The sequence below is a fragment of the Rhea pennata genome, chromosome 14 (assembly GCF_028389875.1).
Source record: "Rhea pennata isolate bPtePen1 chromosome 14, bPtePen1.pri, whole genome shotgun sequence".
Classification (NCBI taxonomy): Eukaryota; Metazoa; Chordata; class Aves; order Rheiformes; family Rheidae; genus Rhea; species Rhea pennata.
In genome coordinates, this window is record NC_084676.1 from 17,181,650 (window position 1) to 17,198,177 (window position 16,528).

The following is a 16,528-nucleotide window of genomic DNA, read 5'->3' on the forward strand; positions in this document are numbered from 1 at the left end:
AGTTATTATTTGTAAACCATCGAAGCCCTCGAAGAGGAAAAATGTTGCAGTTGTTCCACTGCAAACCACAGCCCCATGAAAACCCGTCTCGCATCAGAAAGTGCATAAGTTTTCCGCTAAAAATATTTACAAGCAACGCGCGTGCGTCGCCCCGCGTGGGGTCGTGTTCGGCGCCCAGCGGTGGCTTCCCTGGGCTCGCGGCTCCGGGTTCGCCTGCAGCGCCGGAGCCCGAGCTCTGCCGGCCCCGGCCGCCCGCTCGGGGCTCGCGGTGGCGCAAGGAGCAGTTAGTCTGCTAGTAGGAATTAGGAGGAAAACGTGTGGGACCAGGAGGGACCCCGGTCCCTCGGCGCCTGCGCCCCATGCTTGGCGACCTCGCGGCGGTGACGTGGCCGCAGGGCTGCTCCTACGGCGCGATTTCGCCCTCTGAGCCCCCTCGACGTCCCTCCCTGGGGAGAGGGAAAAGTCCTTCCCCATCGCGACTACCGCGATCGCCGCCCAGCTCGGAAAAACCGAAAAGGAAACGTCCGGCCGCGGGTCGCCGTCTATCTCTGGTGGCCCTTGTTCCTGCGCTTGATGTGGTTGGTGGCGGCGCTGTCCCTGCGCGAGCAGAAGTGCTTGGCCACCAGCTGCCTGCACTGCTCGCACTTCACCGTGCAGCACCAGTGGAACTTGCAGTTGCAGCTGGCGACCATCTCCGTCCTCCTCTCCTCGACCTTGAGGCCGCACTCGGTGCAGAGCCGCCTGCAGCTCCTCTTCTCCCACTGCGAGAGGTTCTTGCCCGTCTGCAGGCACTCCCGGCCCTCCGTGCCGTGGTGGCCCAGGCTGGCGTTCCTGGTGCAGTAGTCGGGGGAGTCCTCCAGGAAGACTAGCTCGGTGGCGTGGACGTTGTTGAACGCCTCCGCCGTGGCCCCGCGGCTCTCGGCGCTGTTTCCGGCTCGCATCCGCCTCTTGTCCATCTCCAGCTTGTGGGCCTGGTCGTACTTCATTTTCAGGTAATTCCCGATCTCCCGAAACTCGGCAAGCTGGAGCCAGCACGTCTGGATGCTGCAGCTGCCTGACACCCCATGGCACTTGCAGGCCCTCTTCATGGTTGCTTTCACAGCCTTGGTGGGAAAAAGGTAGAGGGGTTAGGAGCGGTGGGAGACCACGGCCATTTGAATCTCAAAAACGGGGTATGAGGAACTCCTGATTTTGGGGTGTTGGGTCAAATACGGCTCATGCTGGACTTGACGTCAGGTCATTCCGAGACACGAGCTGCTGCTGTTAATTCAGGTGCTGGCAAACATCTGGTCTCCTCGCTAATCAAAAGCGACAGATAACAAGTGGGCACCAACTATTGTCCCCAGCCCTTTAGTCAGCCCTCGCGGGAGGTATTTCTCCAGGCCAGGAGAAAAGCCCATCTGTTGGGTCATGCCCTCCTTGCTGCGGATCACCTCGCTCAACCCATCACCCTTCGCAGAGATTTCATTCAAAACGTGTGAAACAGCGTTTGCGGGACGATGATACCAAACCTTCATGCATCGCCTCCCGGCCTGAGCACTTCACAGATATTATCTACCTATCTCTCGCTCTGGTATTTATAAGGTCCCAATCACCGGTATCTACGTGAGATTAAGCCTCGGCACGCCCTGCGAGATAGGTATGTAAAGTGTTGCCATCCTTGTTTTTTTTACAGACAAGGAGGCTTGGCAAGACGCTGGAAGCTTGTGGGGAGCGGGGGGCGAGCGGGAGCTGGCTGCCCTCTTCTTACTGCTCTGTGCTTTCCCCCGCTAAACAGCTTGGAAATGCATCTTGCACGAAAGCAGGGTAGCGCTTGCGTTGCTTTAGAGGCCAGGCCAGCGACAGGAGCGTATAAAACGTGTTGCTTTCTGAATAAACCACCTGTGTTAGTAGTTACCTGCATTGCACGAAGCTACTGAAGCCGCAAGCAGAAATGCGTCTCACGGCAGCTGCTCGTGGTCGGATTTAGGGTTAGATTCTGACTCTCTTTTCCCCCCGTGCAAGCAGTGCAAGGCCTTGACTGGCACAGAGGGCTGGAGCCCGGGACCCGAAATTATTAGATTATATCTGGTTACAGTTTCAACGTAGACGCTAGCTTTTCCTTAACGTTTGACTTACAAGTCGCCCAACCTCGTTGTTGTGCAGGTTAATGAGGGCGCGGGTATCGTGTCCCGTTTCCAGAGCATCCACGAAGAGCTTGGAAATCCTCTCGCCGAAGTCCACGTTGTCGCTGCAGCCTCCCCAGACCCAGCCTCGGCCACCTGCGAAAGCCACGCGCGCCTCGCACCGGCCCGGCCCCGCTCCGCCCGAGCGCGCCGGGGCGGCGCGAGGAGGCCTCGGGCGGCCGGAGGCGCCGCTTACCGACGCGGCCGTTGCGGGAGTCGTCGCAGCCGCAGCTCTCGAAGTCGCCCAGGCTGCAGTTCCTGGTGAGGGTGTACATGACGCCGGCGGAGCTGATGGCGTGCATGAAGGACGTTTCCCTGGTGGCTACGGGGGAAGAGAAGGAGCTGTCACGTGCAGACACACAGAACGTCGGTCCTGTTGTGCTGGGAATGGAGTTCTCCTGCGAAGCTTTCAGTGCCAGAGCAGAAAAGGGAGGGGAAAATAAGCCCCTACGCAGGGCAATTTGTGCAAGAGGCACCGCAGAAATTAAAACCTCCCTAAACTGCAAAGCGCTCGCGCCCGGAGTCTCTCCAGGCTTCAGCATCGAGAGCTTTAGCAGTCTGGCACTGCATTATCCCGGTGTCCGCGCGCGGTGGAGTCCCGTGGTGACCGGAGGAGGAGGCGGTGACGCCCCCGTCCCGGTTCGCTCGGGGGCTTCGCTCCGGGTTGCTGCTCGGGGGCTCGCTCGCGCTGCGCTCTCGCCTGCCGGGCGAGACGGCGTTCGAGCTCGCCCCGGTCAGCGGGCGCCCCCGTGCTAGCGGCCGTCTAGGCCCACGCTTCTGGTTTAGCTTCTTTTGGGGCTTCAACCTGTTGCCAACAGATTCAAGTAAAGATGCTACTCGGGGCGGGGGGTTGGAGAGGTTTACGCTTGTTGAAGTAGATAATGTTCAAACACATCCACTGATAGTTTTTTAAATGCAGCCATTTTTTTTTTTTTTTTTTTGCCCACCCCAAAAAGACCTTTTTTTCCCTTTTTTCCCCGCCGAGGGGGGAGGGCTGCGCGGGGCACTCACCGCTCCGGAGGCGGTTGTGAGTGGAGAGCTGCAGGGCGCTCTCCGGGCAGTTCCAGCGCTCCCAGCCGAACTGGAACTTGCACTCCTCGATGCCGCTCTGCGCTCCCGCCGCCACGCTGCTGGAGTACGTCAGGTAAGCCTGGCACGGGCCGGGGAGGGGGAACGGCAGCGCTTTAAAACCCGGTGCTTCCCCCACCCACCCCACCAAAAAAAAAAAAAAAAAAAATTGCCCAAAAAGGCAATTCCCTTCCCTCGTTACGCAGCGGGACGCGGGGCCGAGGGGGAACCCGCTCCCGTGGAAAAGCGCCGTGTCCCGCACGCAAAGCGAGCTCGCGCTGCTTAAACTCCTAACAGGCTGTGGGCGAATTACCTTGGGTCCGGTCATCAGGAAATTATTCACAGACCTGCAAGACAGAAAAGAAAAAAAAAAAAAAAAAAAAAAAAAAAAAGAAATGCATCATGGAACCCGGTGCTGGCTAAAGAGCATCCCGTAATAAATAAATAAAATAAAATAAAAGAGAGGCGCTTCCGCGGCGTCGCGTCCTACCACGCGGCCGCGCCGAGGGCGGCCCAGCAGAGGCAGGCGGCGGAGAGGGCGAGCGCGGCGCGCGTCCCCATGGCCGGCCCCGACGGCGGCGCTGCCGGAGGCGAGCTGCTCCTCCGCGGGAACCCGCCGCCCTGATATTTATAAGGCGAAGCTGCGAATGGTGGAAACCCCCCCCCCCCTCCAGCCCGGTTCGTTTGCTACCCAATGACTTAATGTGGTTGTTTAAAAAAAAAAAAAAAAAAAGGGGGAAAAAGAAAAGCCGCCGCTCCAATGGGTGAGGAGGCAACGCCTAGCGCCCGCACTTCAAAAGGCAGCGGCCGGTGTCACCGCATCCCGCCGGGGCGCGAGCTCCCCCGGGCAGCGCCGCCGCGACGCCCCCCGGGGCTCCCGCAGCCGCCGCGCGCAGCGCCGCACGGGCCTCCCCGCTCGCCCGGGTTTGCAGAGCTTCGCTGACCGGCAGGGCCTGGGGCTCTGGGTTTGGGTGTTTTTTTTTTTTTAAACTTTTCCCCCTCTTTTTTCCTCCCCGCCATCCCCTCTCCTCCTCCCGATGACGGGCCCTGCGCCCGCACCCCGGCAGCGGCGCGCGGGCATCGGCCGCGCTGCCGGCGCTTCGTGCTTTTGCGAGTGCAAAACGCCTCCCGGGCGAGCCGCAGGCGCGTGAGCTCCCGCCGGCGCGGCGAAACTCCCCGCCACGCCGCTCCATGCACTCCATGCACGAGCCCCCTGCCGCTCCCTAGAGAAGGAGCCGCTGCAGAGAAAGCGGTTAAACGAGCCGCCTGCTTTACAGCCGGGTAAACTGAGGCACGCGGCCGGGGGCCGGCTTTCCTGCGTGGCGGAGCTGTGCCGGCCTGAGGCGGATTTTGGCATCCGGCTTCCTAAAGGACGGCGTTCGCGCTGGCGAAACGTGGCTGCGTGCGGAAGGGCTGCAGCTGAGCCGGGGCGCAAAGCCGGAGCCGATCCTCGGGCTTGCTCGCCGCCTGGAAACCGGCTTTCCGCTCGCTTCTGGGCGAGCAAAAAATTAATGCAAGCGAGCAGCCCGTGCTGTGCGGGGGGTGGCCGGAGCGCTGAACTGTGTCGGTGCCTGCCCTAGCTCGAGAGCGGTGAGCGGCAGCCGCGACCCCGCGCGCCCGCAGAACGGCGGGATGGGCTTTCTGAGGGCAGGCGGATGCAAGGTAAGTCGGGTTAGGGATGCAAAACCCCGTGCAAATGGGAAGCGGCGGTCTGCGTGGCCTCCCAATACCCAGGTATTCGTACGGCGCGAACAGGCGCCTCGGATCAGTCGGAGCCTTTGCAGGCGCCCGCCGGGCTGGCTGAGGCCGGCGCGCTCGTAGCGTGCGCGGCGCCGCGGCAGCGAACGTTTGCAGCAGGCGCCGGGCCAGGGGCAGGGCGGCCCGGGAACCAGCAGCGACGGGGCTTCGCCTTGCCCCAGGAGCTGCCGTCCGGGGCGGGGAAAGAAGGGAATATAACACAGCCCCCCCCCCCCCCCATTGCTAAATTGCCCCAAGCAGGTGACACATTCAGAGCCCTGGCGTCAAATCCTGCGTTGCCGCCCGCGTTGCAATAAAAAACCCACCTGGGTAATTAGAGAGACCCCCCCCCCACTCCCACTCCCGTCTCCCCCCCGGCTGGAGAGGTGGCAGCCGGCGGCGGCGTGCCGTGTCCCGCCGCGGGGTCCCCCCGGGACGCCGGCCGGCATCCCGCCCGCAGAGCCGGGCACGCGGCTCGCCCGCCCAGAGCCTCTCTGCCCCGGGGAGTTGCAATTCCTCGTGGAGCTCTGCAAAACCTTCCTAGCTGGTCAGCTGTGCACAGAAACACTTGTTTATTTATTTTATTTTAATTAATTTTATCTTTTTCATCCGGATCCTCAGCTCAGCGGCAAGCGTGGCGTGAGAGCTTTGCAGAGAGGCCGGGCGTGAGCGGCTCCGCTGCCGCTGGAAGCGCTGGCGCCCAAGATGAGGACCGCGGGTGGCTCCTAGGCCCCGTTCGGGGCTTTGCTGCTTTTGCTTCCAGCTAGGAAGCAGGTTCTGACTTTTCCAGCCGGCCGGAGATGCGGCCGCTTCCCCGCCCAGGTAAATCGGGAGGAAGGCGACGTCCGGATGGGACGGTCCGGAGCCGGTGTCCTGGATGCTGGGAAGGAAAAGGGAAGAGAAGATGGAGGAAATAACTCATTTTCTCCTTTCTCCTTATTTCTTCTTGCTTTGCCAAAATCTGAGGAAACTGGTCCCGAGGCTGTTTTCTCCCAGGAAAAGCTGTGCTTTTCCACTATCGTCTCACCCTAATGACTCCCGCCTGCCACCGCCTCGGTGGCCTCATCCTCGCCGTGTTTATTTCCTCTGTAAAATCCCCCTCCCCCCTTTAAAAAGGGGAGATCCCAAACGCACCAAATCAAGGCTTCTTTTGGGGTATCCTGGGCCACGCAGTCCAGCTAGAAAATGCCCAAAGCGAGAGGCAAAGCATGCCGCTGGCGAAGGCTTTTCCCGGAGAGGCCGCCCCGCTTTGCGCCTCTCCTCCCCGCGGGGAATCCTCTTTGCCCGGTCTCCCTTTGCGCCGCTGTTTACCTGAATATTTCCATTTTTAAATGCAGCAGAGCACTGATGTCACTGTTGTCTGAACAAGGCTGCGGGTGAAGCCGGTGCCCTGCATTTATTGCTGGTTGAGCCGGGAGGAAGCTTGGCTGGCGTTGCCCGAGTTCGGAGGGAGGTGGCAACTTGCAGCGCCTTCTCTGGGGTTGCTAAATCAGGTATAAGCCCTTCCGGCGCGGTTGCAAGCCGGTGCAGGAGGCCGCAGAGGCTCCCTGGCACTCGGGCTCCTGCTCCGTGAGCGCGGCCCTCCGATTTGCACTTTTGCAGCCCATTTTGAGCAGCGAGTAGCTTCAGCCCTTTCATTTCCTTGCATGGCTGAATGCTGCGGACACAAAGTTTACAAAACGAGGTCGGTTAAAGCTGCGTTAGTTTTGCATACGGTGAAGCAGGGGTCTGGGTCGGCTCACGCCTGAAGTCCGGTCTTGAGTTACCTGTTGCGAACAGGGAGGCAAATTCACACGGGCCGACGCGCATTAAAAGAGAAGAAGTGAAATGAAATGGGAAGCCTGGCAGCGTGCAGCACACTCGGGCCACACAAGCCTCAGGAAAAGGGAGGCCACGGATGTCAGCCGGGCGGGTTTCCCGCGGCAGCCGTGGGAAGGGGCGTCCGGGCGTTCGTGGATCCCCGCTCGCTCGCACGGCCTGTGCGGCTTCCTCCAGGGAAAAACAGCTTTCTTTCTCTCTTTATTCTTTTTATTTCCCCCCCCCCCCCATTCTCGAGTCCTTTTGCAGAGCAAATTGCAAAATAGCCCTGCGCTACCTAGCTGGGCCGGAGGCAGCATCCGACGGACGGGAGAAATGCTGCAGGGGCCGGTGGAGCCCTGCTGCGCTGCCCGGCCGCCAGCCGAGCCCCCGGGCCGAGCCCCGGCGAGCGCCGCGAGCGCCCTGCCGCGGGAGCGCCGGGGATCCCGCGCGGCTGCCGCTGCCGGTCGCCAGGCTCGGAGCGGCGGAGGGGCAGCTACAGCTGTTACAGCGCTATTGCAAAGCTATGACGGCGCCCTTACGGAGCTCCGATAGCGCTGGTAGCTATTGCTAATCGCTCTCCCTGGAGAGGAGGGCCCTGCTCCCGCCCGGGGCCGGGCAGCTCGCGCAGCCCACCGCGCGCCCGATGCCGAAAGCCTCGGTGTTTGCGTTGCGTGACCGTCTTGCAAACGGAGCTTTATTTATTTATTTATTTATTTATTTTCAAAAGACAGGTCCTCGTTTCTGCCATCGTGGTGGGAAACCCCCCCTGGTTCACACGTCCACAAGCTCGCGGAGCAAAGCAGAAGGATGCCGGCTCCGCGGCCGCCCTCTCGGCATTTTAAACTCTCTTGGTTGTCAAGCTCAACCGATGTTACAGGGCCCGCTCAGGCATTTCTTCTACACTCCGAGGTGGGAACGCCACGGAACTACCAGCGGCGGGGGCACCGACCTCGATTGGGCACGACCTGTGCCAGCTCCCTGCTGGCGAAGCAGAAAAAGAGAAGAGCAATTATTCTTGCAGAAGAGGAGAATTATTTCCAGCATCACGAGAACACAAAGCAGACCAAGACAGATTATTTTCCCCAAACAAGATTCTGTTTGAAAACACCCACTTGGAGTCACACATCTTTTATTTTTTCCTCCATGCTTGTTGCAACCTTGCCAGATCCAGAAATTTAGAAATTGAGCTGGCCACTGAATTCATGAGAGCAGCTTAAAATTCCTGAATTAGCTGTTTTCTTTTGAAGGTCTTATTCTTTCTGTTTGGTGCCTGCTGCTGGAGCCCTGACAGGGCTCTGTGACCACGGGGGGCTAAAATATGCCCTTCTGCTGCCCTGCTCCATCCCCATTTTTCCCAATTCTCAGCCATTCAAATGAATTCTGGAGAAGGCCCTTGAAGAAAACGTGAAGCCTCGGAAGACTTGCAATATACTGTAGGAGCTGTCAAGAGCTGTTGTCAGCAGAGCACACAAGATGCGCGTGAACCATCCCCAGCAACTGTTTTTTCTCAGATGATCTCTTCCGAGAAGATAAAAAGCACGTGGAGCCACATTTCACAACACGGCTACATGCCACAGAATGAAAGGAGAGATTACCCTGCTGTCATCCCGGACCACGCCGGAGCTGAGCTACAGAGACACCCGCGCACGCACGTACCCACACGCACACCTGCTCCTACACGCTCTGGATCAGGCCCAACTGTCTCTGCATCACGTTGCACGTTCAAGGCTGAGCGGATTTTGCTGCTGGGACACGTCTCGGTGGCCAGGACCGCGTTGGGGGTGCTGGAGCGTGTCGCGGGCTCGCTGCCCGGCCGCGCAGCAGCAGGTGAAGCCGCTGGAGCCGGGCCGGGCTCGGTGTGCCCGCGCGCCCGGAGAACACAGCCCGCTTTGTGTCCAGGCGTGCCGCGTAGGAGGCTCCCTCCAGCTTGGCAGCAGCAGGTCAGTGCTTTCTAAAAGGTCCTTGTTTTAATGCTGTGTTTTTGAGAAACGGTGAGAGAGCGAGTGGAAGCAGCAGATCTTCCCGTGATTCTGCCTCGAGCATCTACCCCGGCTCCCTCCCCCTCGCCACCTTGGCTCCCCACACCTCTTCCTTGCATGCAGCATCCATCCTCAGTCCTGCCAAACTCGCATCAGCCTCCCCGTTGCTCCTCTCACTCCCCCTTTCCTCTTCCCCCTTTCTTCTCTTAGCAGGGAAGACCCTTGGTGTGTCATCTCCAGTGATGGAGCAGAAACAGCCAAGGATGTTTCCCCAATGCCCCCGTCTCCTAAACCTTGGTGTTCCTTGGGAATCCCGGCTGTTGCTGAAGCAACCCAGCCTGCAGGCTCAGCTCATTGCCCCCATGGAGGGTCACACGTACACATCTGCTACAAGAAGTATTAACCACCATGGCGCTAATGACCCAAATAAGAGGGTACAGCCAAAGAGATCTCATTTCATAATTTGGAAGAACATCCTATGTGCTTTGGGACTCGGTCTGTGACACCTGAGCTGGGGTTAGTGGTATCTCCACATGAGCAGTAGCTCCACGTGGTTTCTAGTTGGGCTTGAACTGAAACTTGACGTACACATGCCCTTCTTGCAGGAAAGCTAGGTTCAAGATCTGTCCTCCCTGCTGTTATCAAACATCTGCCTAACGAGACTTCGGAAACCAGACGGTGTCCGTGCGATATCAATAGGAGCACAGGGCTCCTCTGCTCAGCCTCCCTGAAACCAGGGATGAGGGCTTCTGTGGTGGTGTGGCGTGGAGGAGGCAAGGCTGGCTCTACGGAAATAGGAGGAAAGCTGGCATTTATCTATATATATTGATTTTTTCTGCTGTGTCTGGATTAGCTCAGAAGCTGGATTTCCTTTGGAGGAGTTGTAACACACTGTGTCATTATACAAAGGACCAAGCCCAACAGCAGCTAAGAGTTACTGGTAATTAGCAAGGAGCTTTAAGTCTCCCACCTGGAGCTTATTGGATTGCTGATGAAGCTGTCTACATCAGCTGCTTGTCCACCCAGGAGTGGGAAGGGACCTTGCTCCTGAAGCTGTGGCTGTTTTGTGCTTCTGAGGATGTCTCTCTGGGCAGTGAAGGTCAGAAGCAGGGTAATGCTGAGAAAGCAAGTTCCTAGGCGGGCATGAGGGGTTGGGTTGGGTTTGTGTCATCTCATAGCTCTCTTTTGCTGCTAAATATTTCACTAGAGCAGTAGAATGAACCATTCCAGCAGAATGACTGGAATGATGAGAACTCCCTCTCTTGGCTTTGAATGAATAGCAGCTTCCTGGTTTGTGGCCCCAGGCTGCCCTGGAGGTAAGGGGGGGGGGTAATGCTGTTTGACTAAAGCAAGAGAAAGCCACACCTGTCTTTGTGAATTTTAATCTTGTGATCCGGTCTTGTTCTGGGCTGAAGTGACCAGGAAGAGAGAATGAGGAAGAGGGATGGTTACAGCTCCTCTTCCTTCTCTTCCACTAGCCAAACAAAAAGTGAGGGACTTCTTGCTAGGTCTCTTTTGTTCTTTCTTTTCTTTTTTTCTTTCTTGCTCTACCTACTCTAGAGACTAAAAGAGCCATCCTGTGAAGCAGGACAGGCTCCTGCAGAGCATGGAGCTAACAAGGTGCAAAAGCAGGAATGCAAGCTCTATCCGTGCTGCTTCCCCTGTGCAATATGCTGTAGAAATGACCCAGGTGAGGCACTGCTGGCACTTCTGCTGCAGCGAGGAGCCCATGGCAGTGCTGGGGTTAGGCTGAGTATCCAGTGCCTGCTCTGTGCTCTGTTGCACCTTGACTTTTTTTTTCTTTTTTTTTTCTTTCTTTTCTTTCTTTTTTTTTTCCAGTCACATCTTGAGGTGGGAAAGCTGGCTTAAATTGTATTAGTCTGGGTAGCCTTTTCAGCAGAACAAGCTATATGAATGAAGCGCTAAGACTGTGCTTGTTCTATATCAGGCTCTAAATGCAAATGGCTAAAGCAGGAGGAGTTTTGACGGGGGCAGAGTGAACCTGGTGGCAGGAGCAGGAAGAGCAGCTGCGGGTGAAGCGCTGGGACAAACCTGCTGTCTCTACAGCTCGGGAGCTGTAGGCAGCGCTCTGGTCCCTCTCATCTCTCCCTAGAGCCCTACTGCAACCCTCCGCGCCGAACAAAAGCGGAGACTGTTGCTTTCTTGCTTTGGCCAGGCCTTCCTTCTAGTCCTCCCATAAAGTGTGTGGTTGAGAACAAAGTCCAGAACTTGAGTTTCTGGAAGAATTTGGAGGCTCAGACACTTGCCACTGGTTCAGTTGTGTGAAAGAAGTTTTTGGTGGCTTGTAGCTTGCTGTGCTCTGTGAATTGGCATGTGCTTTTGAGCTTGCAGTGAATGAGGAAGGTTGTCACATGGAATGAAATACTGTCTCCTGGCCCTTCAAAAAAAAAAAAAAAAAAAAAAACCCCACCACCTAGTCTGGGTGCTTATATGCTGATCGCAACAGCTCTCTGATCAGAACCATCCTCCCATGAACCCCCACGTGGGCAAGCTCTTTCTGTATGTTCGCTCCTCTCCTAAAAGAAGGTGTACTAGCACCGCTGTAGCAGGTGGTTTGCTTGCAGGGACAAACCTGAACTTTCCATCCCTTCTAAGCAGAAGGTAGACAGAAGTTATTTGTTGCTGAAACAACTCTTCAGAAAAATGATGGTTAATCTTGCTGGACAGAATTAGCTGTGCTAGTTTCCAGTAAATGTTGCTTCTCTGTGTATTAGCTCTGCTCTCTCCTTGGAGAAACTCTCATCAAAGTAATGTCAAATGCTCTGACCCTCAAGCTGGAATGAGGGGCCCTGGGGTATGGGGGTGGATGAGTCATAAGGCAAAGTAGAGATTTTCTTTGTTTCTCAACCTTTCACATTTTCCACCTTTTAATTAAAAATGAATTTTAATAAATCTGGCAGACACTTAGAAAGCCCTTAGAGTCAAGCCTCAAGGGAATGAGGTCCCCAGAGGAGAATGTGCAAAAAGATAGGCCAGAATAACAACACATTGCTTGTAGCAGCCTTAACTGATGAGTTGTGATTCAAATTCCCACCTTAGCCCTCTGGCAAATGCCACTGAAGGCAACAGAGCTCTGAAGGCAACAGAATTGCTCGTTCTGTGCACAGTGTGTTTTCCGTTGGTCTCTTGGCCGGCTCTGGTTTTGATTGCCACTGGAAGTCACCTGCTCTGTGGCTAGGTTGCTATTGTTTGATTAGAGTTTTTACCATTCACATCAAATGTTGGAGGTCAGTTGGCCTCAAAGTAAATGAGAGCTTTTCAAAATACCACGCTAACCATGGCTTCTATTTCTGAAGCCTGTAGGCCAGTTTCTCTTGCTTTACACTAACGTAAGTCCAGAGTAACCGTGTTTGAAGCCCATGGAATTATTCCTATTTCACAGTGCAAGTATGATCACATGGAAGTTTCAGTGGCAGCAATTTTTCTTCCCAGAACAAGCACTTGTTTTTTGTGGGTTTTTTGTTTTTTATGATGATTGCAAATTAATTCCAGAGATAATGTGGTGTGATGTAATCGAGAACAGAACTGGGACTGGAGTCAGTTTTGCCAAACCCTTCATAGAGGCAGTGAGGATGTTAGTGCACCAACAGTAACGAAGACTTAAGGAAACCTGGTTTGCTCTCAAGGTTTGCTCTATGCCTGTTTGCTGTTGAATGTCTCTCTTGTTCCCCCAAATCTCTCAGTGCAATATTTATTACTCTTTCCTCTCCCCCCTTGCTTGGGCACCACGTGCACAAGCAGAACTGCTCCCCATCTCCTTAGATCAGATAGGTGAAAGGCTGCGTGTGCTGTGCTGGCTTCCAAGGTTGACTGGATCTTGGCAGGCTGAAGAGAACAACTATCCAATGAGATGCCACTACAGCCCTTTTTTTCCATCTGGAATGCTAATTTGAGTCTTCCCTCAGCTCAGCCACCATGTTTTTCATGGAGCTTGTACAAACTTGCTTGTCTCTGAGACCTCTAACCTACTCTCAGACGTGATCAAAACTGGCCAACAGCTTCCTGTATTGCTCATGTCTGTTGTTAAGCTGTGCCTATAAAAAGCTGGGAGCTGTTAGCATATAAAGCTTGCCTCCCAAAGTTCCCTTGAAACGGCGTCTTGGGAGAGATGAGTGATGTCCCTGCGGCCGCTGTGACAGCAATGGGTCAGCGTCTGTGGGGATGGTGGCTCCTCAGGCATAGTGAGAAGTGGAGAGAGGTAGCAGGACACGCACCTGAGTGGCATGACCTGCGTGTGCAAAGGTAGATGACACCTTGCCATCGGGCCAGCCCTTTCTTCCCTCCTTGCCTGCACATGGATATGGATGATCTGCTGGGGGCGAGGAGGCTCCTCGCAGAGCTCTGGGAGTCTGCAACACACAAACGTAAGTGCTCGCACAGAGTAGCTGTTTAAGGGCCAGGGAGGACCTATCCGTGCCTACTGTAATGCTCCCCAACCTGGCTGAGGTCTCTAGGCACTGCAGCAATGCAAACAAGTGATAAGGATGCTATCCAGTGTAAATCCTATTTCAGCAAGTCACAAAGACAGCTGATCAGAGGAAACCTGTTTATTGTGAGGTTTAGGAAAACAATTTTTGTATGCAAATTGCTTTTTTTTTCTTTTGGGAGGGGGGCAAGTAGTAGGGTTGATACAGAACTTTGAATTACAGTTTTAAGAATACAAATACAAAATTCCTTGTTGAATCAGTGCAAAACAAATTTTCCTAGAAAACAAGATGAACAAATGCTTGTTAAATTAAATGGACAACAAACACGGAGTAAGGAAAAGGGGTGGAACCCCAACTTGGAAGCCAAAAGCCCACTGACGAAGCCGCCATTGCATCTTCAGTTTTATGCTCAGGAAGTACTTTCACTTTGCTTTTCCTGTTCGATTGCTGCCAAAAAAAAAACCCCACAGGAAATGGTGTCATCAGTAACTGTTATGATTCTGTAGAACCCAGATTTCTGCCGTCACTTTTATATCCAAGGGATGTTAAGTTTTCACAGCCTTGAAATGCTGCCCTCTTCTCTCTCTTCCCTCCCCAGCCCCCGTGTTCCCCTGTCAGTGCAGCAAGTGGGGTGCAATTCATGATATGCAAACCTCTTATTACAGCTTCAGTTCCTGTAGAGATAATGAAACACAGGAAAAACTATATTGATGCATCCAAAGAAGAATCAGTGGAGTCACTTAACAACTGCCGAAGCCCTTGGTTTCCTTTCTGCTTAGTGATACCCTTTTAAAGGAAACTCAGGGTCCAATCCAAATGCAGAGAAGCTGCTGTTTACATGTCCAAAGCTCAGTGTGAATCACAACTCTAATCTGGCTCCCTGTGTGCAGTGCACATATGGGAGGAGAGTTTGCATGAAAAAGCCCAGGGTGCAGCCCTCTGCTAAGGGAGGATCCCTATCAGGCAGGGCAAAGGTAGTCTGCTCTGGTTGCCTTGTCCCCCACGAGGTGCGTGGAGGTCTCCTACCCAGGGCTGATGCCAGTCACCCAGCGGAGGACAGCAGCTCGCGTGCCTCATGGCATGCTAAACTCGGTGCTTGGGCACCTTCTGGGAATGCTGTCTTGTCTGCCAGGGATTTGCAAGAGTTCACCTCTGTATCTGTGCCTCTGAAGAGGCTGCTAACGTGGCAGTTAAACATGGTTTGATCCTGCTACCTGTAGACAGCTGAAAAACTGGTCTTGCTTTCAGCAGAAGCAGGTTCAATCCCATCAGAAAGAATTCTTCCAACAAAACAAAAGTTGGTTGTAACTGTTTGCATCTTTGGAAGCCCAATATATAGTGTAAGCCTAAGCATTATCCCCAGTTAAAGTCGGGGATGAATCTGAGCCATTAATCCTATGATTAGTATTCATTTTGCATATCAACTGCAATACAGATTGTGTCCTTACTATTCTTAGTTCAAATAGCCTTATAAACACTTACTTTCTTTAGTGGGCAATGGATTCTTTTCTCTGGTTTCCGTTTTTTTCAGCTTGGTCTTGTCAAATGTTTCAATTTCTGCAAAATCTGGTTTGTCGGACATGATGGGTCCTGACAAAGGAAGAAAAAACACACCCTAGTGTGTATCTAGTGCTGTGATATCAGCCATCTGCAAAGCACTTCTTGCTCTAAAAATGAAAATCTTATCAAAATGTTTATTCAAAAACAACACAAATCTAACATCTCAATCTAGGACCTCTCCTGAAAGCATGTGTCTTTCAAAACAAAAGAGGAAAGATACAAACAGGTGTTTATCTAGACCTTTCAGAAAAAATCATATCCTGAACATAGAAACAAAAATACTTAAGTAAAGGCAATGCATTAATTGACAATAATCCATGTCACCTCCTGATATAAACCTTTATCTAAAGGAATATTTGTAATCAGAAGGTCTACAATAAGCCATAAATCCAATATGAGCAAATAGTTTGAATTATGATTTTTTTTTAAATTAATAATTTTTCTTTAATTCTGAGTGTGCTAACCGAAGTACGTACATACATACAAACATACATATCTGGATTAGCTGCTGAGTATGCTGGTGCTTAACAATAGGAAGACTGGTTCATAGAATCCTTTGTTTGCTCTCGCACTCAATATTCAAGTTGCATGCTCAGTGTTTTTGATTAAACTCTATTATAAAAGAAATTAATTTAAAAAAACCAGCATTAAACATTCCACTTGTTAAAACTTCCCGAATCTATTGCTGCCTTTAAGAGAAATTCAGGATTAAATTCATTCTGTGTGTTATTCCACTGATTTCAATGGAGTTTCCATCAAGGATGCACTTGGCCCAGAGATTGCAGATAGAATTATATTTTTTACCTTCCTTAAGACAATCTGATTTCATTGCTATCTGTACTGAGACAACAGAAGTAAATATGCACAGGAAAAAAACAAATGAAAAGCTACTAAAACCACATGTCATTACCGTCTGGCTGCTTTCTCCTCAGCTGCTTCGTGACCGTCTGAGGCAGTGTGAGTTTAAAAAGGTCATGTTAATCCCTCCTCTCTTCCTCCCCCCTTCCCCAGTCCTATCCTATCGCTATTAATATTGATTAGTTTACTGCTAGGATTGCTCAGCATTTAGGAAAAGGACAGATTGCTACTGCAGAAATTAGATGAGGGAGGAGAACGGGAAAGCTGACCATGGAAAACTGCCAAAATACATTTTTTTTTTTCCATTCCATTACCAAGACAATAATATTTAAGTTTCCCTTCTTCTTGTTTTATAATGCCAAGCTTTGGAGCTGACTTGAGGCTTGGAGCTGATCTAAGGGCTGGCATTGCAGCATTATTTTGTGTGTAGTTTTTGGACCAATTCAGCAAAGCACTTGGGGAATATCCTGAAGACGTTCTGGTCGACAGAAGCACGTGCTTTTGGCTAGAGAGGACTCTAAACACAGGTGTGGTAGTATTGCTGCAATCCAGGGCCAAATCTAGAGATAAGCAACAGAGTAAGCACTAACCTGGCTGCCAGGAATGTGTCCTGAAGGAAAGAACAAAGAATCTTTTATTCCCACCCATTTCAGGAGCTACAAAACCACCTGATAGACCCTCCTTTGGCCTAACATAGAAGCAGGACCTTGGGAGTTGCCTGTAGTTGACCTTCCTGCCTTGACTGGGTCAGAAGCTGTATTTGCGCGTCCTGTTCACATAGCCTTCCTGCTGTGTTCAGCCGGTCTCAATAGCGTTAATCATGCTGGGCTTGCTCTCGGAGAATCTCTTCAGTTGTAGAGAAGGGAGGAAGGCTGAGCAGTGCGGAGAACATTCTGTACATGCTGAGTGATGC

General features: G+C 53.1%; 2 protein-coding genes across 3 annotated transcripts; both read right to left on the reverse strand.

The window, feature by feature from the left end:
* Window positions 1–542: 542 nt before the first annotated feature.
* WNT8A (Wnt family member 8A) lies at window positions 543–3,794 on the reverse strand. Its single transcript, XM_062587726.1, has 6 exons — window positions 3,724–3,794; window positions 3,547–3,580; window positions 3,177–3,315; window positions 2,362–2,487; window positions 2,119–2,261; window positions 543–1,103 (listed from the first exon to the last, which is right to left on the reverse strand). The coding sequence occupies exons 1-6, from the start codon at window positions 3,792–3,794 to the stop codon at window positions 543–545; spliced, it is 1,074 nt and encodes a 357-aa protein (XP_062443710.1).
* Window positions 3,795–13,381: 9,587 nt separating this feature from the next.
* Window positions 13,382–16,278, reverse strand: LOC134146851 (thymosin beta-12-like). 2 transcript variants are annotated; one of them, XM_062587430.1, is made up of 3 exons: window positions 16,206–16,278; window positions 14,680–14,787; window positions 13,382–13,644 (listed from the first exon to the last, which is right to left on the reverse strand). In XM_062587430.1, the coding sequence occupies exons 1-3, from the start codon at window positions 16,261–16,263 to the stop codon at window positions 13,607–13,609; spliced, it is 204 nt and encodes a 67-aa protein (XP_062443414.1). In that variant the 5' UTR covers window positions 16,264–16,278; the 3' UTR covers window positions 13,382–13,606. The 2 variants fall into 2 exon arrangements, with proteins under 2 accessions (XP_062443414.1, XP_062443415.1); XM_062587431.1 differs by lacking the exon at window positions 16,206–16,278 and adding an exon at window positions 15,668–15,708.
* Window positions 16,279–16,528: the final 250 nt, after the last annotated feature.

Coding starts and splice junctions, on each gene's coding strand:
- LOC134146851 (XM_062587430.1), bottom strand. CDS start 16,263: ATGGGTGGGAATAAAAGATTCTTTGTTCTTTCCTTCAGGACACATTCC. Junction 14,788..16,205: donor GACACATTCCTGGCAGCCAG/GTTAGTGCTTAC, acceptor TTCCTTTGTCAG/GACCCATCATGTCCGACAAA. Junction 13,645..14,679: donor TCCATTGCCCACTAAAGAAA/GTAAGTGTTTAT, acceptor TTTTTTTGGCAG/CAATCGAACAGGAAAAGCAA.
- WNT8A (XM_062587726.1), bottom strand. CDS start 3,794: ATGGGGACGCGCGCCGCGCTCGCCCTCTCCGCCGCCTGCCTCTGCTGG. Junction 3,581..3,723: donor GCCCTCGGCGCGGCCGCGTG/GTAGGACGCGAC, acceptor TCTGTCTTGCAG/GTCTGTGAATAATTTCCTGA. Junction 2,262..2,361: donor CTCCCGCAACGGCCGCGTCG/GTAAGCGGCGCC, acceptor TGGCTTTCGCAG/GTGGCCGAGGCTGGGTCTGG.